Genomic DNA, 21827 nt, shown 5'->3' on the forward strand with positions numbered 1-21827 from the left:
AGTACATTTTTTTTGTTTTGTTTTTATTATACATTTTTATTAGTTTTTACATACATTTTCCAAACAGAACAGAACATCTCCTCTCATCCTATACAACATTTTGGCTATAAGCCTGAGACTTCCATCAACCGCGTCGAATGATTTTCAAACCTCATGACTGCAGTACATTGTTTATTGCTTTCATTTGACGCATCAATGTTCTCCGTAGATAGTAAAAACCATGTTAAATTGCAGTTTTAGGGATTGTTTTTAAAAGTCTGGAATCCGTTTTGTATTCCTTTCTATGGGAAAGCGAGCCTCGGTTTTGGAACGCTTTGCTTTTGGAACAGATTACGTTTGCGAACCAAGGTGTGGCTGTCAAACATCCCCTCCCACCTATCACAGCCCACCCCACAGTTTGCAGCCCACCCTGGGCGACAGCGGGATGACCCCGGCCCAGTGGGGGGTGCAGGGGGCCGGCCGCAACATCTGGGGGTTAGGGGGCGCAAATCCACGGGTTAGGGGGCACAAATTACTTGCCTTGCCCCGGGTGCTGACAACCCACGCTACGCCACTGCCCCGGCCATCTGCCATTCATTCTTATTAGCCCTTGGACCTTTAAAAAGGGAGATGATTCGGCGGTGGCGGGGCGGGAATCCCAGGGAGCGGGGAGGCGCCTGCCTTTAATCGGCGCGATGCAATAACATGAGCACAAAGCGGGCGAGAGACGGGCAGCGCAGCTGTTCGGGCACCGGCGGGGCAGCGCGGGCGCGGCGGGCGGGCGGGCGGGCGTCCCGCTGGCAAGAGGCCGCCGGCGAGCCGACTGATCCCGCCCGAGGGGCTCCTGTGTCAACGGCGGCTAAGCAAACACAGATGGGTCTCTCCGCCGCGGCGCGCATTCCGCAGCGAGGCTGGCGGCGCGGCGGGGACTCCAGATGACGCGCTGATCCGGCTGGGGCTTGGGCACAGCGGCGTCGCCGGGCAGAGCGCGAGGCCGGGCGCCGGGCGGGGAGAGGCGGCTCCCGCCATGAGGAACCTGCCGCTGGCCGGCGACGAGGAGCGCTGGGGGCGCCTCTGCCTCAAGGAGCTCGGCGGCATCCAGAAGCTCCACAGGAAGCGGAGCAAAGAGCCCGCCAAGCAGCGCCTCAGCGGCGGCGGCGGACGGAGCTCCCGCGCGGCCTCGGCGGGCGCTCCGGACGGGGCCCCCGAAGGCGGCGGCGGCGAGGCGGGCGCGGAGGCGAGGAAAGGCGCCTTCCCCGCGGGGCTGCTGGCGCCTCACCCGCGCGCGTCGAGGAAAGACGTCGAGGGGCCGCTCCGGACGGGGGGCGGCCAGGCTTTCGCCGACCCCAGCCTGCCGCCGCCGCCGCCCCGGGTGATGGCCTGCCGGCCGCTCGAGAGCCCCTTCCCGCCCGTTCCGCGCGTCCCGACTTACGGCGGCGGCGAGGCGTCCCTGTCGCCCGGGCGGCGGGCGGGCGAGGCGGCGGGAGCGTCCCCGGAGATCCGCGCCATCCAGCAGACGAGGCGGCTGCTGGCCAACGCCCGCGAGAGGACCCGCGTGCACACCATCAGCGCCGCCTTCGAGGCTCTGAGGAAACAGGTCAGCGGCAGGGACCCCCCCCCCCTCGGGATGCTGAGAAGGAGCCGGCGCTCTGCCCATGCTCAGAGGAACGCTCTCCTCTGGGCGCCTTTGAAGCCGTAGCATTAAAACCAGGGTCCAGGCAGTGGTGTAGCGTGGGGGGGGGTGCAGGGGGGCCGGCCGCACCGGGCGCAACATCTGGGGGTTAGGGGGCGCAAATCCACGGGTTAGGGGGCGCAAATTACTTGCCTTGCCCCGGGTGCTGACAACCCACGCTACGCCACTGGGTCCAGGGAGCCCTGAAATTGGAAGGGGGGGGGGGACAAAAACGAGAAATCCCATGCCACAAACTAAGATAGAGCGCTTTGGCGTGACAACCCCATAAGTTCCTTGCTTATTTTAGTAGCTCTGGGTCAGGAGGATTTATTGGGGGGCTGTACACCTTGGGTCAGAGCTCTCTTCCCACCCCTGCAGGGTGGCATCCAAATCCTGACCCCTCTGCTAGGGTCCTCGTAAACTCAGGTTGGACCCTACAGTCAACTCTTAGGGGCTGAGGCCCTTCTGGTCTCCCCAATAAAATATTTGAGGGGTCCTCCCCCCCAAAAAATTGCCATTCATATGGTGTCGATGCACCACGTCACGTGATTATGTGGGGTAGGACTTACTTACTCAACTTAGCACCCCTGTTATTCAACTTAGCACCCCTGTTACAGCAAATGCCAGGCTGTGCTCAAATCAGTCCTACTTCCATAATTGGTTCTGCTTTAAAAGAGAGTGAAATGCTTGCACTTTGCATCATTGGCTACCCAAAGAAGCAGATTACTTGTTGGTGACCTATACAACACGCAGCGTCGCCCAAGGGCCATTCAACACTTTGCTCACGAGATGTTGGTCTTAATTCTTAATCTGATTATTGGGTTGCAGGGAAGGGGCTGTTTTGCTTGGGTAGAAAGCTCCGAAAGAACGTTGGGTTCTCTCCTAGGATGCTTAAACAATGAATGGTATGTGGCTCTCGGCTTGACACTGTGATTTGCGTTGACCTGTAATTGCCTTTCCCCCCCATCCCATGCCAAAAAACTCAACTTGGATGAAGCATTGCCATTATCAAAAGTTCACACGGGTCTCATGCTAGGTGAAAATTATATCTTCCTGTTAATCAAATACACTTTCCTGTCAGTTGGCCAGCTCTGTCCTCATAACATGTTTTCCCAGGGTGGGTGGGTGTATGCGAGAGAGAGGGGGGGCAGGCGGGGGGGCAAGCTCTGAAATCCAAGTTGTATTTGTTAAAAATCCTGTCTCCCCCTTGGATTGTGTGTGTGTGTGTGTAAGGCAGAAGTCACCAACATGGTGCCCCCCAGGATATTATTGGCCTCATCCACTCCAGCCAATATGGCCGATGGTCAGGAATGATGGGAGATCGTAGAATCATAGAAGTGTAGAGTTGGAAGGGGCTCCAAGGGTCATCAAGTCCAACCCCCTGCAAAGCAGGAATCTCAGCCAAAGTATGCAAGATAGATGGCCATCTGACCTCTGCTTAAAAACCTCCAAGGAAGGAGAGACCACAACCTTCTTTTGGAGACCGTTTCACCTTGGAACAGGTCTTACTGTCAGAAAGTTCTTCCTGATGTTTCTTCAGAATCTCCTTTATTGTAACTTGAAGCCATCCTACCTTCCAGAGCAGGAGAAAACAAGCTTGTTCCCTCTGCTTGTCTCCCACACAATTTTAGAATGTATTGTTTAGAACCAGGCTGTTGCACTTCTTTGGACACCAGCTCCTACCAGCCCTCGCAGACAATGGCCAAGGCTTAATATCAGTATCCGTATTGGTCATTAATTGCATTTTTGCGACTTGTGCCACAAAAACATAGCTCGTGTGGACATTAAAAACCTGGTATTTTGGACTATAGCTCCTGTACTGTGCTAGAGTTGATGGGGAAGTTTAGTTCAAAACAGCCACACTCCCCGGGGCTGACGGGAGTTTTATTTATTTATAAAAATATTGATGTACCACCATGTGATAAGAAATATCACAGTGGTGTACAATATAGAAACAGAAAACCAGACAATAGCATAAATAATAAGATAGAAACACAAGTTAAAAGCAAAGAAAAAATAAATGTAAGACTGATCTGCATACATTGAATTTCAGTCAAATTCTCTGTTTATAAGAGCCTCTTGACACCAGAAAACAGATTTCCATTCCCTCTTGGATGGGATCCTCAAGTTGAAATGAAGATCCTAAATGAGAAAGAGGCTTTCCCACACTTTGGATAGCATTTGAAGTGGTACTTACTGCCTGGTCAAAGACCACAAATGTCATGTCCAGTCACCACATTAAGTTATTAAAATCCAAACATGACCAAAAGGGATGCTGTGATCCACATTTACTGCTATTCTGCCTTGGTCAGACCCCAGCTGGAGTCATGTGCACAGTTGTGGGCACCACAATCCAAGAAGGATATTCACAAGCTAGAGCGTGTGCAAAGATGATCAAGGGTGTGGAAACCAAGCCTTATGAGGAACAGTTGAAGGAGTTGGGTATGTTTAGCTTGATGAAGAGGAGACTGAAAGGAGATGTGAGAGCCATCTTCAAATATCTAAAGGGCTGCCAAATGGAAGATGGAGTAAGCTTGTTCCGTCTTGCTCTGAAGGGTAGAACCCAAGCCAATGAATTCAAGTTACAAGAAAGGAGATTCGACTAAACACCAGAAAGAACTTTCTGGCAGCAAGAGCTGTTCAACAGTGCAATGAATTCCCTCGGGAGGTGATGGACTCTCCCTCCTTTGAGGTTTTTAAGCAGAGGTTGGATGGCCACATGTCATGGATGATTTAGTTGAGATTCCTGCAAGGCAGGGGGTTGGACTAGATGACCCTCAGGGTCCCTTCCGACTCTACAGTTCTGTGATTCTATTTTTCTGCTTCTCAGCAGATAGGTAAAAGCATAACTGCTGAGGATGAGGAACATTTGTATTGACTTTTTCTGTCAATATACTTTAGCTGTTGCCTAACACTGACTGCAAGAATGAGAACTCATGTGCCATTGAAAAGCAGGATCTCTGATGGGACATTGTATTATGCTTGCTAATAATAATAATAATAATAATAATAATAATAATAATAATAATAATAATATATTTATACCCCGCCCATCTGGCTGAGTTTCCCCAGCCACTCTGGGCAGCTTCCAATCAAGTGTTAAAAACAATACAGCATTAAATAGTATGCTTCCCTAAACTTCCCTGAACAGGGCTGCCTTCAGATGTCTTTTAAAGATAGGATAGCTGCTTATTTCCTTCACATCTGAAGGGAGGGCGGGCGCCACTACCCAGAAGGCCCTCTGTCTTGTTCCCTATAACCTCACTTCTCGCAATGAGGGAACCGCCAGAAGGCCCTCAGCGCTGGACCTCAGTGTCCGGGCTGAACGATGGGGGTGGAGACGCTCCTATGGGCATCAATGAACACTCATTGAACAATCAAACACTCAAATGACTTCTCTTGCTATCTCCTCACCCATAGGAGGAAGTGGCTTGATAAATTGCCTACAGCACTGGGACTTTGGGAGCACCTGATTCTGAAGCATTTTTGAAGCTCTGAAATTGTGATCCTGTACCTTGGTGGAGATTTCTGGAATTAAGCTTCATTCAAGGCAAGGATGGGGCACCTGTGGCCTCCTGGTGTCATTGGACTACAGTGCCCATCATCTTTGTTCACGCAGGCTGGGGTTGATGGGAATTGGATGTCCAATGCCTGGAGAGCTGCAGGTTTCTCACCCTCGATGTAAACCATATTTGAGCTTCCAAAGAAAGACCCAGCCACAAGCCTAAACAAGAAATAAATCCCAAGGCAAAACTGGTATCCTTTGTTCCTAGTTAAGACATAATATCACATAGTAAACTTTTCTGAATGAACACTGTCTGAGAGAGTAGCGTGAATCCAGCTCATAAAGGTCACCAAGCTGTCCTGAAGTTTAACCTGCTGGTCTTAGACCCATACTCTTGAAAAAGGTATACCTGCTTCCTGTGAACCTCAAAAAGACTTAAGTTCCTCCTCCCTATCTCTCTCCCTGTCTCCCTCCCTTCTTATTTTAAATCGTCTGAAAGCAGTGAGCCTTTATGGGGTGGGGGGCAGGGAATTGCTGTTTAGTGGGGTTTTTTTGCAAAGTCTTTTGCAAACTTTGGTCATATGTTATGCTTGGCTCTGTGTGAAGTGTGGATACAAATATATATATGTGGATATATTGGAAGGAAGTGTAAGGAAAGAAGAGCCAAGAACATTATCATTCTGTCTGTAGTCAGTACCTATACTGTGGTGAATAGGCTTTGGCAAAGACAAACTTCAGCAGTGAAGAACAGCAAATTCTTCCAGGGAAAGAACCCCGCTGCAACTGAATGTTGCAAATTTCCCTAGTATATCAGTAGATGAATGCTCATTCAGACAGCAGGCTTACCTGTTCCCTCTACTTTATCTGCTTTTATCTGCTTGGACATGGTACATGCAGAATCATTTTGCTAAGAAGACTGATTGGTTGTCATGAAGATGATTACTGCTTGAATGCTTCTCCCTAAGTCATTGGTTGAGGGACATGGGTAGCACTGTGGTCTAAACCACAGAGCCTAGGGCTTGCCGGTCAGAAGGTTGGCGGTTTGAATCCCCATGACAGGGTGAGCTCCTGTTGCTTGGTCTCTTCTCCTGCCAATCTAGCAGTTTGAAAGCACATCAAAGTGCAAGTAGATAAATAGGTACCACTCTGGCAGGAAGGTAAACGGCATTTCCGTGCACTGCTCTGGTTCGCCAGAAGCAGCTTAGTCATGCTGGCCACATGACCCAGAAGCTGTACACCGGCTCCCTCAGCCAATAAAGTGAGATGAGCGCCGCAACCCGAGTCATCTGCGACTGGACCTAATGGTCAGGGGTCCCTTTACCTTTTACAGAATGAACATTCTGGAAATAGTTGCAGATGTGCCCCAGCAGTTTGGCAATACCGTTGGCACTAGCTTTTTAGTGCCAGCCACAGCCGACTTCTCTTTATTCAGATTGAAGCATTCTGAAAAGCTGCAAAAACTGCATGGCAAAAACTGACTTAGCAACACTATGCTATGGTGGTTTCAGTCTTTACTTGAAAGTTGGTTCCAGAAGATTGACATGGACTGTTGGTCTGGGGACTTTTGCCCACCATCCTAAGTATTAAATTAAAGATGAGGAACCTTTGTGGCCCAGCAGGCCAAATCTTTGTCTTCCTCTGTGGACTAATTCCGACAACTTTGTGTTATCAGCTATCACAATGACATCAGGTGATGATTGGCAGGTGGGTGGACGTGCCCATCTGGCAAAGTTGGCCAGCATGGGTGGGCTAGATAGCAACCAAGCAGGATAGACACCCCCCCACACACACATCAGTTGATGCTCAATGCTGGGATGACTGGAAAGCCTACCCCCACAACAAGGAGGTTCTGTGCTTAATGTGAATCGGAAATGAGGGGCAAGTGAGTGCAGCCCCACACAACTGTTTTTTTGTGTGACAGGAGAATGACTGAAGGAGGTTAGTTGTGGGAAGGGGCCGATGTTGCCTTTGAAGGCGGTCCCTGTCCAACAAGGAGACATATTGGGGAAGATCTGGCTTGGCTACAGCTATACAGCCCCCATAACATCTAAGTAGAGCATCATTTAGTTCTATTTTGCAAAGGTTGAAGCACATCTTACTTGTTGTTGTATAATATGGCAGATGTTCACCTTCAGCCACATCAGAATTAAGGTTTTGTTGCATAAACAGAAAATGTGGTTAAACAACCTAATATAGTAAGTAGAACGGCTGCTTTATCTCAGTTTAGTAACATTTCAATGTTTTAATCACATCAAGGACTTTATAAACAACCCTGTGTATAAACCTTGTGAAAAACCAAGAACAATGAGCTGAACAGGAATCTTGGCTTGTTACAACAGTAATTAATACCCTACTGACTTAAGTACAGCTTTTGATGTGCTAAATGGTTTGTGGTCTAGCTATTTTCTTGGAAGTATTTACATGTGCATGGATGTTGCTTTGCTGTATTCATAACTGATCACAAATTACCTGTCCTTTCTACTACTGTTTCTGTAGCTTCAAATCTTGCATATTCTTTCAACAGTTTAATATACCTCTTACCTATTTTGACTCTGCAGAGCCAATTCTGAAGTTGCTAAAAGATTACCCTCCAAATGTTGTTGAGCTGCAGCTCCCATAGGACCTTGCTAGCTTGGCCAGTGTTTGGGAATAATGGGAGTTGTGGTCAGACAACATCCTAAGAGCCACAGGTTCCCTGCTCTGCATAAGAGAGGCTCTCCAGAAAGAGCAGAAGAGCAGCATGGGATTTTGATGTTGTGACTGATTTTTTTTTCCTGTGACAACTTGTTTTTTGCTGTTGTTGTTTAGTCGTGTCCGACTCTTCGTGACCCCATGGACCAGAGCACGCCATGCACTTCTGTCTTCCCCCGCCTCCCGCAGTTTGGTCAAACTCATGCTGGTAGCTTCGAGAACACTGTCCAGCCATCTCATCCTCTGTCGTCCCCTTCTCCTTGTGCCCTCCATCATTCCCAGCATCAAGGTCTTTTCCAGGGAGTCTTTTCTTCTCATGAGGTGGCCAAAGTCTTGGAGCCTCAGCTTCAGGATCTGTCCTTCCAGTGAGCACTCAGGGCTGATTTCCTTCAGAATGGATAGGTTGGATCTTCTTGCAGTCCATGGGACCCTCAAGAGTCTCCTCCAGCACCAGAATTCAAAAGCATCAATTCTTTGGTGATCAGCCTTCTTTATGGTCCACCTCTCACTTCCATACATCACTACTGGGAAAACCATAGCTTTAACTATACGGACCTTTGTTGGCAAGGTGATTTCTCTGCTTTTTAAGATGCTGTCTAGGTTTGTCATTGCTTTTCTCCCAAGAAGCAGGCGTCTTTTAATTTCGTGGCTGCTGTCACCATCTGCAGTGATCATGGAGCCCAAGAAAGTAAAATCTCTCACTGCCTCCATTTCTTCCCCTTCTATTTGCCAGGAGGTGGTGGGACCAGTGGCCATGATCTTACTTACCAATTAAAGCAGATTATGATAAAATTTCCACAAAACTCTAGCCCTGTCTCCTTGTCCATTCCTGTCAAGTTATTTTCTCCATCCCTTGCAGCAGAAGGAATATTCCATACCGTTTGATAAACTGTTGAAGCTGCTAACTGGAAAGGAGATACTAACCAAATTTACGCATCATAGAAAGTCATAAACAAGGGATGGGGACCCTTCTTCAGCCTGGGGAGGTCACATTCCCTTCTGTGCAATCTTCGCAGTACATGGGCCAGCGGTGGACAGAGTCACCAAGCGCACATTTTACTTGTGGGCAAGTGTCCACATCCGCTGACACTCTCCTCTCTATCTTCCAACTAGAGGAGCAAGAGCATTATCAGAGCTCAAGAGCAGGGGGAGAAGCAGAGCCTGTGAGAGGTGTGGTGTGGGAAGAGTTCCAAGTGCCATATAAAAATAAACTGGGGGAGGCAGTTTTGGCCCCTGGATTTGAGGTTCTCCATTCCTGCCCAAAACCATGGCTTACTGTGAACATGGCTTACAGTGCGCGACTGCGTGCTGCTGAACTCCTCATGTTTTGCTTTGCACTTCAAGCCAGGAGCAACAAACCATAAGTCTAAGCTTACCATCATATGCAAACAAATGTTCATGGTTTGTTTCTCTCCAGATAAACCAAGATTTGTGTTGGAAGCCAAGATTTGTTTTGGAAGACTTCATTTGCAGAACAACAACATTATTTGTTTTGAGCACATTGCTGCATTCTTCCCCCCCACCCCACCTCTTTGAGTATTTTCAGCATACCTACTTTGTGGGTTCCTTCAAATTTTTAGATATGGTGAATTTCCTGCACAGATAACATGTCTATGTAGGGGGGGAAATGCAAACCATGTGTTTCAAATCTTCTGTAAGAAAGTCATGTAGAGTAAGCTTCAAAGACTTGATTTAATTCATCTCCAAAGGAGGAAATTCGGAGAGCTGAACTAGATGTTACATATTCAGATACGTAACTCTCCCTGAAAAAGCTTCCCCACCCACCCAAAAAACAATCAGTAGCAGACCAGTATGGAACAGAGAAGCTTTGGCAGCAGGGAATGCTTAATTCTTCCCCTGTGGTCACTTTCCCACTTGATATACCATTGTCCAACCTACGTCTTCCCCACAGGGTTCCAGATGTGTGTCTGCTCTCCCATGCATTCATCTGGGCCCCTGGAGGGGGGAATTACTTTCAAAGGAAACCTGCAGTAAAAAACCCAACACCCACCAGGTAGGAACAGGTTAAGTATCTGTTCACTGCTCTGAATTACTCCCTCCCAGTATAAAGAAAAACTCACAAGAGAAAGTAATAATAATTACTTTTTATGCTAGAGGAGCAGAACCTAGTTATCTGTGACACAGTTGGTCAGTTAGTTAAGTATTTTTTATTTATTTACTTGATGCGGGGGGACAGCTGCTCCCCCCAGTTACGCCCATGTACCAGTTTCCCTCCTCCCTGGTCCTTTTACATTCACTTCTTCCTCCTGTAGCATCTTTCATATTCATTCACAGCTTATGAATTCATTTGTTGTTAATAAATACTAACCTTGAATCTCACTTTCTAATCTCCTTCAACACCTCCTTTGGTCCTCCTTTCCGTGGGATGCTAGCAACCAAAATGCATATGTGAAGCATTAATTGCAAGAGCTGTCGAACTCTGTGATGTCTTGCACTCTGTGGCAGCTATGGCAATTGGTACAGTTGTGCCAGTTAACAGTCTTAACAGTAAGGGCAGCAGGGATGTTATGTTGTGCCACTGTCTGTCTCAGAGTACCAGCCAGTCTGTAAATGCCAGTCAAATCTATGTAAGATGTTTTTGCGACTTAAGTATCGTCTCCCTCATGGTACAGTGGTGCCTCGCAAGACGAAAAGATTCCGTTCTGTGATTCTCTTCGTCTAGCAGTTTTTTCGTCTTGCGAAGCAAACCCATTGATGGATTAGCGGATTAGCACTATTAGCGGCTTTTAGCGGCTTTTAGCGGCTTATCTGCTGATCGGATCAGCTGATAAGCGGCTTAGCGGCTTAGAAAAAGGGGGGAGAAAGGGGAAAAAACCAGCAGGAACTCACAAGACATTGTCATCTTGTGAAGCAAGCCCATAGGAAATTCGTCTTGCGAAGCACCTCCAAAACGGAAAACTCTTTCGTCTAGCAAGTTTTCTGTCTTGCGAGGCATTCGTCTTGCGGGGCACCACTGTATTTTTAATCTGCAACTGCAAGTACACTAAGTAAAAGTTATTTGTTCTATAAACTTTAAAAGAGACTGTCTTGCATGGTTTTTATAGGAGGAGAAAAGAGAACTAATTGAAGGGTCAAAGGACCCAGGGCTGTCTTCCTCTGCAAATGGGAACTAGAGTCTGATTCCCACACTTTCTCCCCCTCTGAACATCTTTCCCCAAGACACCTTTACTCAGCATGCTAATAGTTGCTTGTGTTGACACTGGACATGGTTAGGAGTTGGGGCAGGCAAGTCAGGAGGCTCTGGGCAGGCTTTGGCACCGAGGCCCACTGCCCACTGTTTGAGAAACACAAATGTACCCAGCAATCCTCCAAGTGGCAGTTAATCTGTGATAGTCACTGTTGTTAAGGGTGCGACTGTGTGCTTTCAAGATTTTGCCTCCTATGTACAGAGCTCTAGCATCCAAAGGTTGTCATTTGTATCAGTCCATCATTATAGGACAATGGAGACTTGGAATTCCTTCAGAACAAGCTGGTGGGAATACAAGGCCAAGCTCAGGACAGTTATGAGGGTCAGGCAGGCAAGCGTTGATGAACTCTGAAGAGGCACGAAGAAGCCTGGAGAGGAAGAGTCAGAAGCAGCAGAGGCTGAAGATTGAGTAGCCAACCTGAAAGCTGCGAATGCTTGCGGGAGAGGACTCCAGTAACAGTATTTGGTAGAGCTGAGGCCACAGTGACAGTGGAGTTGAGGAAACAAGTCACAGTCTAGACTTCTGGTGAAGACCTCAGAAACCCTGAACAATGGGAAGACTTCAAGGGACTCCACCTGAACACACCTGTGACCTAGCTATGGTGGCGTTAGGGAATGAAATGGGCTATGGTCAGGGAAAGGAACTAGAGTTGCCACTTAGACACCTTCAAGCAGCAGTAACACCATCAACGTTTATGTGACATCTACTTAAGAAACCTAAAGCATCATCTTGTATAGCCCAGCTATTATGCAACTTAGCTGCAAATGATCATATTATTGTGTTTACTCCCAGGTTAATATGCATAGAGACAGACAACAGGTCTGGGGAGAGCGGAAAGTTGTCTTAAGAGATTTTGCTTTTCACTTTATTTATTTTGCCCCGTTGCCTCCCTCGGTCAGTTATGCAGACTTCTGAAATAAGTGCTTGAAAACTGCTGCTACTGTTGTTTTTGTTCACACAGTGGCATCAACACATTTAGGTTGATCTCGTGGCTTCACCATGGTAGCTTCTGTAGCAGTTGGCAGATGTCTGCAGCTGCAAGCCTGGAATGATGTAGGTCAATCAATGGTTTCTATAGCAGTCCCATCTGAGGTTTATGCATGGACAATAGCTTCAGTTCCATACATTCAGTAGAATATGCAATATCTGACTATTTATTTATACATGTAATGTTTGTCCTATATAACGAGTGGTAGTTGTTCTCCAGGAAAATAGCAAGAACAAGATTGTTACCCCTTTGCAAATAAAAGGAGCAAGAAACTTGATGATGATGATGATGATGATTTATTTATTTATTTACCAACAGCTACATGTTGTATAACACAGAGGCTCGACATCTGAGGTTTTATCATTGCTATCTATGGTAATGTTACAGTTTCACATCTGCAGTTGCCCGTTGATATTTCGCAAGATGAAACAGGAGCAAACAGGTCTACCTGGTAGCCTTTCAAGTGTTGAGTTTTGATGATCCGCTCTAATTTGCTCTTCTTGGTCTTTCTAGGTTCCCTGCTATTCCTATGGACAGAAGCTATCCAAACTGGCCATCCTGAGGATAGCATGTAACTATATACTCTCCTTGGCTAGACTAGCCAACCTGGATTACAGTGCCGACCACAGTAACATGAGCTTCTCGGAATGTGTGGAGCAGTGTACTAGGACCTTGCAAGCGGAAGGGAGGTCTAAAAAAAGGAAGGTATGTTTCTGGAGGATAAAATGACAGCCAGTTATAAATGGATGCGTAACCTCTTTAGTCTTACCAACATTTGCTGGTTCTTTTTGCTGTTGGTTGTTTACGCTTATGCCTTTCTCCAGTCTTCTGCATCCTTTCACCTTTTTATTTACGTTCTAATGGAAGTTTATTTACATGCTTCACTTGCATTCCTTTCTATGTTTGAATACAAGAGTAATATTGATGAAGCTATGCTGCTATATTCCCTGAAAACAGCCATCTCTAGGACACTGTTTGCAAACAGTAAAAACACAGTTATTCAACTATGTTTTTCAGTGTTGTTTAATGTAATCTCTGAGGAGGGGAGCATAAGGCAACAAGACAAGGCAATTAATCTCTCTCTGAACCTAACCCTTGCCGCCAGTGGTGGAACTGCAATTTTTAACACTACCCCATTCCCCTTACTGAGACTTGGAACACCTGATCGGCTTGAGAGTATCGCAACATTGCGTATTTGCCAGGGCTTCAAACTGCACACAAACACACACCCCACGTTGGGCTGCTGTTCTCACTTCCCTGGCAACTGAGAAGGTTGGAGGCCGTGAGAAAGAATTGTGGGTTCTGCCTCTTGAGGATTAACGAGGCCCCACTGTGGCCTTGCCTTCCTATCTTCAGAATGACTAGTTTTTGTAACTTCTTTCTGTTGGAATAGCAGCAAATAGAGGGCAATTAGTGTAATTTGGGCTGTGAGATAACGAATACTCAGGGGTTGAAAGGGAAAGCTAAAGTTTTATGGTGAGTGAAGCAGCACTACTTGTAGGGCAGTAATAAAGGAATCTGCCATTTCCAGATCGCGCCAACCCCAGAAGTCAAAATATCAACACCTTCACCCCCATGAACAGAGAGTGTGCTCCCATGCAGGAGGTCATGAGGATGACTCCCAAACCAAGGATGCTCCCAAGGGTCATCAAAATGTTGTCCTTCTGTGTTTTCCAGCTTTTATCAGACTACAGAAAATCCATTTAATGTGCCAAAAAAACCCAAAACCAGACGTGGCTCCAGCCTATCTAGTATGGACATCCAAAGCAGAATCCAGGCTTGTCAGAACTGCTTCTTTACCCTCTGAGTACTGACATGTTATGTTGGCCCCTGAATTATCAGGTTGCAATCTTGAATTAGCATTTCCCCCTCTGACAAGAAGGCTCACCCACTGGCTTTCCCCATGCTTTTGTCTCTCATCCTGGAGCTACCCTATGCTTGCCTTTTTGTGCACCCATATGATATATATGGGGACGTGGGTGGCACTGTGGTCTAAACCACAGAGCCTAGGGCTTGCTGATCAGAAGGTTGGTGGTTCGAATCCCCACGACAGGGTGAGCTCCCGTTGCTCGGTCCCAGCTCCTGCCAACCTAGCAGTTCGAAGGCATGTCAAAGTGCAAGTAGATAAATAGGTACCACTCCAGCGGGAAGACAAAGGGTGTTTCCATGCGCTGCTCTGGTTTCCAGAAGCAGCTTAGTCATGCTGGCCACATGACCCGGAAGCTGTCTGTGGACAAATGCCGGCTCCCTCGGCTAGTAAAGCGAGATGAGCATCGCAACCCCAGAGTCGTCCATGACTTTACCTTTACCTATGATTTATAGGACTCTCACAGGGATCTAAAAACACACAAGGGCAAGTTATGCGTGAACTGGGTTTCCCAGACATATGGCACAGTTCTGTAATAGCATGCTGGGAAGTACCAAGCAATCATCTGGAGGCTTTTAGAAATATTGATATCCTGCCTTTTATACCAGGAGCTTAAGGCTGCATCCTTATTCCATTTTCATTCTCGTAACAACCCCCTGAGACAGATAATGCTGACAGGAATGACTGGCCCAGAATTACGCAGTGAGTTTCACTGATGAAAGGGGATTTGAATGGAGATCTCTCCTCTCCTAGCCTGACACTAGGATAACTACTACACAACATTGCCATGTGAACAGACACTTAAAAGAGAGGTGCAAATGCCAATATTAAAGATAAACAAGAAACCTGTCATGCACTGCATTCCTTTAGGTTAACTTAAAACCCTTAGTCAATTAGTTGAAATCTTCATCAAACTATGCTAAGGAGGAAACCAAGTATTCGGTCAGTTTTCCGCCCAGAAAGTGACATGGATAAATTGGAGGAGAGATTGATGCCTTTGCTCAGGGTTTTATGACAAAAAGAGATCTTTAAACTACGAGTGAACTTCCTGTCTGCATTTCAGACTCGGTTGCATGCAGGGTAATAAATCAGCTGGGTTTTAATGGGCAAATGGATAGCTAAGCTTGAGGGATACTTCTTGACTCTTAAGAGTTACCTGCTCCCCAGAACAATGTGATTTCTGTTTATCCTAGCAATCATTTCATTAAAATGTAGTTTATAAATAGACAGCAATACGACCCCATTCTTCTCCATCAGAGACTTATTGGTAGATCAGCATGGCTAAATCAGAGGATTGTGGAGGGAATGTAAATTAGCATCAGGGCCAGAAACTTTGTTCTGTGCATTCGCAGCCGTAGTCAAGCACATGGATCACTGGCGAATTGGTTCACCTCTGTGACATCACAAAGTTGCCTCCCCTGGAGCAATTTGTTAGCTTTGAAAAATTGGCAAAAGAAAAGAAAAGAAGAAAAGAAAAAGGCTTTCCGGGGTGCCTAAACTTTTTTCATAGAGGGCCAGATTTGATGAAGTGAACATGCGTAAGGGCCGACCAAAGTTGAGCTTTTTTAAGGATTTTACCCCAGGACATACACTGCCACAGGGGCCGGATAAAATCGACAGGCAGGCCAGATTAGGCCCTCGGAACGGACTTTTGACATGCCTGGCTGAATTGAATAAATGTACATATGGGGTAAGCCAATAGCAGAATCAGCATTGATTTGCAGGCAAGTGCAACAGCCTTTTTTCACAGCGAGGTTAGGTCAAAAAATGAATTTACCCCATAAATTGAGGGGAAGGGGCTTGGATCAGGAGAGCAAGCTGGATGCTTCTCTCACTGATGGGAGAAGTTCGACAGGTGAATTTTAAACTGCATGGATGAAACGTGATGTCAGGTTTAAAATTAAACCGTGCAGGTTGAAGCACGCTATGGGAGGAGCATAGGGAGGGGTGTGTGGCCCGCTTTGCCCCGGGTGTCATCCCTGAGGGGGTGACAAAATGGCACACCCCATTTACCACTGGGCCTAGCCTGCAGTGTGCCCAGGCCACGCGTCTATCCTGGGAGTGACGCGGTGGCTCGGGGCCACGTGCTGCCAGAAACGGCAGCGTGGGGCTTGCGTCCGCCAGGCAGACTCCGTGCACGGATTGCCATGGCGCCCCCATGGGCGGATCACCCCACCGCTTCGGGTGCCAGAACAGGTAGCTAAGTCCCTGCACTGTGGATGGCATTTTCAAACCCTAACTTCAAAGTGCCAGGGGCAGCTCTCTGCAGAGGCTTGGAACAGGCTTTGCAGACGCCACCAATCGGCTGATCAGCAGTGCTTGCAAATCCCTTTTGTCGCCCAGCTGCATCATGCATGTACCGTTAGATACAATGCATTTTTCAAAAATAAAGGGTGGCATGGGAAGGGCTGTAGCTCAGCGCCAGAGTGCATGCTTTGCTTGCAGAAGGTGCTAGGTTTAACCCCCAACAGCCACAGGCGTGCGTGGCAAAGATTCCCATCGGAGACACTAAAGAGCCTTGGCCAGTCCATGTTGACAGTGCTGAGTTAAGATGGACCAATGGGTTGTCTCTGTATAAGGCAGCTTCCTATGTTCCTGTCTCTAAATATATAATTTAAAAGTAGCTTCATATTTTATATAATCTGTGTCCACTGCATAGCTGTCAACTTACAGATTTGAAAATAAGGGACCAGCAGCCTCGGAAATAAGGGATCCAGCAGCCAAAATAAGGGATTTTCAGAGCACAGGTATGTTCAACTTCTGAGCCCCTCCGAGCCAAAGGCAGAAAGCCCAGCTAGCAGCCAAACGAAGCCTCAAGCGGTGGTTCCCACAGCGCAGCAACCCGGCAAAGGGGATGCAGCAAGGAAAACCACCGTCACCTCTCCGCTGGGAAGCGCTGAGCAAAGGCGAGTCCCCAGGCAACGCGGCCGATTTGATCGGCACAAGGCATGCAAGCTCCACCCCCCAGTCGTTCTTAGACTCCTTATTGGGTGAGCAATGCAGCCAAGCAACACAGTTGGAGCCTCCCTCCTCCCTGGCCGGCAGGCAGGGAGGGAGAGGAGTTGCTTCCTTTGAAACCTGGGAAATTTAAGGGACATCATCAATAAGGGACAGCAGCGGGACACAGCGCTGCGATAAGGGACTTTCCCGCCAAATAAGGGACGGTTGACAGCTATGGTCCACTGTCCATATTAGATGTAAAGCCCTGTTAAAGAGATGTGATATCTATCCATTTTATCTTTGATTGTACAACAGCATTTCTGTACTGGCTGAGAGACTTAGTCCTACAGTTTGATTATTTAAACAAACCCTCTCTTTTCCACCTGGAAACTAACATGCTTTCTGTGTGGTGTGTGTTTTTAGCCTGCTGTTCACTAAGTAGCCATAGGAAATTATTTGATTGTGAATTGAAAGATTCAGCCAATATAATCCGTCTCCCGCAAGCCCACCTGACTGCAGAATGCAATACTACAGTCTGCTCCCTCTTTCTCCCTCCCTGTGTCACTTTCAGACTTGTTCCATTTTTCCACTGCAGGGCAAGCTTTTCACACTCCCCAGATGTAGCTGGTTAGAGCTTGTTCTGGCAGGCAGAGGCTCCAGATGTTACATTTACCGGCTTGCGTATAACCTTTGTGTTCGATCATCTATATGATGCTCCCAGCATGGAAATACTGTTTCCCATCCCCGTTCCATTTTGCTATTACAGCAGGAAATCATGGATAAATGTTGTGCTCCATCTCACTTCTTCCAGTGCTAAAATGCTAAGCTCTATGGGTGAATTCAGTATGGGTGAATGTTTAATTGAGTGCTGGAGGTAGTTTGGGAATTAAAAAATAAGGAGTTTAATAAGCTACTAAAAAAGATATATATATTTTTATGCTTCTCTCTTAGAGGGCCATCATTCAGTCAGCTTTGAAAAGCTTGCTGCCCCCCCTCCATAGGAGAAAATTGAACATAAGAACTATGCAGGATTAGACCAAAGGCCATCAATTCCAGCATCCTATTCTTACCAGTGTTCGAAACTCCCATTGCTCTAGGCGCATTTTGCGACAGGGAATTTCATTAGCGCGAGCAGTTTCTGAGCTCTGGGTGCCGTACTGTACCTAAGATTTCAGATTAAAACTGCAGAGTAGAAGGAAAAGAGGACCTTTTTCCTGCCTCCCCACTTCCATCTACTGAAGACCGGAGAAGAGACCCTCTTAAGAATATTAGGCGGGTGGGCAGGGGAAGGACTACACCATGTGAAAAATGAATGCAATATTTTAGCTGCAGTTCATTTTCAGCTTTGTATTCTTGCTATAAAAAAGTGCGCCTAGACATTCAGTTGTTGAGTCCCCAACCTAGGTTTTAAGGTGCCATTTAGCTCCTATCTTTCCTATCTCAGTTTCTAACACTGATTCTTACAGCGGCCGACCAGAAGCCCACAAACAGGAACTGTCTCCACTTGTGATTCCTAGCAACACTTCTTCAGAGGCACAATGCCTCCAGCTGTAGAGGTAGAACATAGAAACACTAGCCAAGACGGAGCCTATGTTTCTGATTTAAATCAGAGGCCCATTTCACTCTTATGCTCAGAAAAAAAGTTTACTTCCGATGATATAAAAACAAGCATTGTCTGCTCCTAGAAAAAGTTGCTGGTTTTGGTGGCTCATCTATCAGGACAGGACACAAATCCTGGTCAGTTAACTGTGTCCTCTGAGTGCAGGGAAATTCATGGGGGTAACCGAAAATTTCCAATCGTCATTCCTGCCACCAGATTATCTACTTACTCTTGGAGACCGATGCGTAGGAGGCAAGGTAAATTGTGCAGAGATGCAGCTTTTGAGGATTATGGGAGACTTCCACTATTTCATTTGCTTTATCTCTCACAGCACACACAAGAACTTCTCTTACAGCAGTTGTTGCAGGAATGACGGCTGAGAAGAAGCAGATCATTGATAAAGCAGACTAAATAAAATGTGGCTCTTTTCTGGTAACGTAGGACTAAGTCAGCCCCTTGGTACATCGGCTCAGTATAATCTATGAATGGCACCAGCTCTCCAAGTTGTTCCCAGGCATATGTCCTTCTCAGGCTTATCTGAAGACACTGGGGATTATACTTGGGACCTTGTAGATGAAAAATATCTGCTCTGCCACTGAGCTTTGGCCTCGCTTCCTTGCCTACTGCATAGTTCCCGTGAGCATTCAGAGCATAGCAAAAAAGTTACTGGAATTATTGACCTCACACTTTTCATCCTCTTTGAACCCTCAGGGGAGCTTGCAGTACAAAACAATGTAAAATAGCTATCAGACTGTTATAACAAGTTAATAAGCAACTGGTCACCAGCAGTAATAAATGCTAAGAACAACCAGCCAGATCAACAAACCTGAGCAGTCAGAATTTGCAAGCATTTCCATAAAATGCACACCTAAAGTGCTTTTGTCTGCAGCCCAATAAAAGCACACAATGAGGTGGTGCGCTGTATTTCCTGCAGCAGTTTTACAGTTTGGGGGAGCCACAGACAAGAAGGTGCTCTCCTGTGCTTTGAAGGTAAGGAACAGCACCTTGAATTGAGCCTGGGAACAAGGTGGGAGCCAGTGCAACTAATGTAATATCCGTGTGATCTGCGTTCAAACAAATAGGCTCCTGTCAGCAGTCAGCTGCTGCATTTGTAGTCTGAACGCGCAGCTGCTGTGCTTCAATGGATATCTTTAGCTCTTAAAATTCTGACCACAAAGCTGACCCTGCTGTTTGTAGGACTGAGGTAAAGGATATTGTTCCCCTAGGCCAGCTGGAATATTCCTGGAGGCCACACTGCTTTGATGGCCAGCTCTGCCTGAGATAGTTGCATAGTTTCATGCAGGGTGAGGCAAATTCCCTTAGGAGTCCTGCAGGAAACACCAGGCTTTCTCACAGCAAATATATAAAGGGTGAATGTAATAAATGTATGCCCATACGTCTTTAAGCAAGCACGTACAGAGGTCTGGGAATCTCAATTAGACCAAGGTTTCAAGGGGTGTGTGTGGGTGTATATTTTTATGTATTTGCTGTAGGAAAACTGGTGTAACATGGTTGTTTCCTTGAGTTATCGTAATGTGCAGAACTGCTTAGATATTTGGCCATGAGAAGACGCCAGATTCATTCCTCAAGGTACTCATAGCATAATGGTTAATCGTTCCCTGATTCTCAGATATTTGCCCTAGATATTTGCCAGGGGCCCTTTGTATGCATGATATCTAATTCTGCCCCAACGCCTTCCTTCAGACCCTTAATTGGCAATACAGTGCTACCTCAGGTTAAGTACTTAATTCGTTCTGGAGGTCCATTCTTAACCTGAAGCACCACTTTAGCTAATGGGGCCTCCCGCTGCTGCTGCGCTGCCGGAGCACAATTTCTGTTCTCATCCTGAAGCAAAGTTCTTAACCCGAGGTACTATTTCTGGGTTGGCGGAGTCTGTAACCTGAAGCGTATGTAACTCGAGGTACCACTGTACAAAGATTTGCCATATATCATCAAGAAGTGGCAGAGAGATATCTCTAGATTTGTCTGGCAGGGCAAGAAGCATAGAATAAAATTTAAAATACTAACAGATGCAAAGGAAAGAGGTGGATTTGCCCTGCCAGACCTTAAACTTTATTATGAATCAGCAGCTTTTTGCTGGTTGAAAGAATGGCTGCTTCTTGAAAACACAGACATTTTGGACTTAGAGGGTTTTAATAATGTGTTTGAATGGCATGCATACTTGTGGTATGATAAGGTCAAAGCACATAAAGCATTTAAAAACCATATTGTCAGGAAAGCATTGTTTAATGTTTGGATAAGATATAAGGACCTACTGGAAAACAAAACCCCAAGGTGGCTGTCACCGATGGAAGCGAAAGCTCAGAAAAAGCTCAATATGGAGGTCAAATGGCCGAAATATTGGGAAATTTTGGAACAAGAGGGAACTGAAATTGCAGAGTTTTGAGAAATTAAAAAACAAAGTGCGATACTGGCTTCATTATTATCAGATAATGGACAAGAAAATTGGCTTCCAGGTGGAAAAATCAAAATTAGAAACAGAACTGCTAGAACCCAAAACTAAGATTTTGTCAAAGATGTATAACTTGCTGTTGAAATGGAATACACAGGATGAAACGGTGAAATCTGCTATGATTAAATGGGCACAAGATGTTGGACATAACATAATGATGGCTAACTGGGAACAGTTATGGACCACAGGTATGAAATTCACGGCATGTAGTGCCTTAAGAGAGAATATTATGAAAATGATATACAGGTGGTACATGACACCAGTCAAGCTTGCAAAAATCTATTATTTGCCCGATAATAAATGTTGGAAATGTAAAGAAACTGAAGGTACATTCTTTCACCTTTGGTGGACGTGCCCAAGGATTAAGGCTTTCTGGGAGATGATTTATAATGAAATGAAAAGGGTATTTAAATATACCTTTCTGAAGAAACCAGAGGCCTTTCTCCTAGGCATGGTCGGCCAAATGGTGCCAAAGAAGGACAGAACTTTTTTTATGTATGCTACAACAGCAGCAAGAATACTTATTGCAAAGTATTGGAAGACACAAGATCTACCCACTCTGGAAGAATGGCAGATGAAGGTGATGGACTACATGGAATTGGCGGAAATGACTGGCAGAATCTGAGACCAGGGAGAAGAGTCGGTGGAAGAAGATTGGAAGAAATTTAAAGACTATTTACAGAAATATTGCAAAATTAATGAATGTTAGAATGATGTCAGAATGAAGTTAAGTGGTTTAAGCAGCAATGTTATAAAGGTGTATGTAAAAATGGATTGTTAACAGGTGAGAATCCAAAGTTATAATATATTATGTTAAAGGACTAAGATAAAAACAAAGAGGGAAAGAAATTGCTGAATTAACTAACTGAATTGGGATACAAAAAAGGGAGGTGTGAGGAGGTC

At 46.2% G+C, this 21827-nt stretch overlaps 1 protein-coding gene across 2 annotated transcripts in view; it reads left to right on the plus strand.

The window, feature by feature from the left end:
* The first annotated feature begins 756 nt into the window (after positions 1 to 756).
* Positions 757 to 21827, plus strand: part of ATOH8 (atonal bHLH transcription factor 8) — a 35565-nt gene continuing 14494 nt past the window's right edge. The window contains exons 1-2 of one of the 2 annotated variants that reach the window (XM_082223311.1): positions 757 to 1576; positions 12558 to 12753. In XM_082223311.1, coding sequence (XP_082079437.1) covers positions 1007 to 1576; positions 12558 to 12753 — 766 coding nt within the window. In that variant the 5' untranslated portion in view covers positions 757 to 1006. The remainder of the gene's footprint in view (positions 1577 to 12557; positions 12754 to 21827) is intronic. The other variant, XM_082223312.1, reaches the window with a different exon arrangement.

Source organism: Podarcis vaucheri (assembly GCF_965113315.1).
Source record: "Podarcis vaucheri genome assembly, chromosome: 5".
NCBI classification, from domain to species: domain Eukaryota; kingdom Metazoa; phylum Chordata; class Lepidosauria; order Squamata; family Lacertidae; genus Podarcis; species Podarcis vaucheri.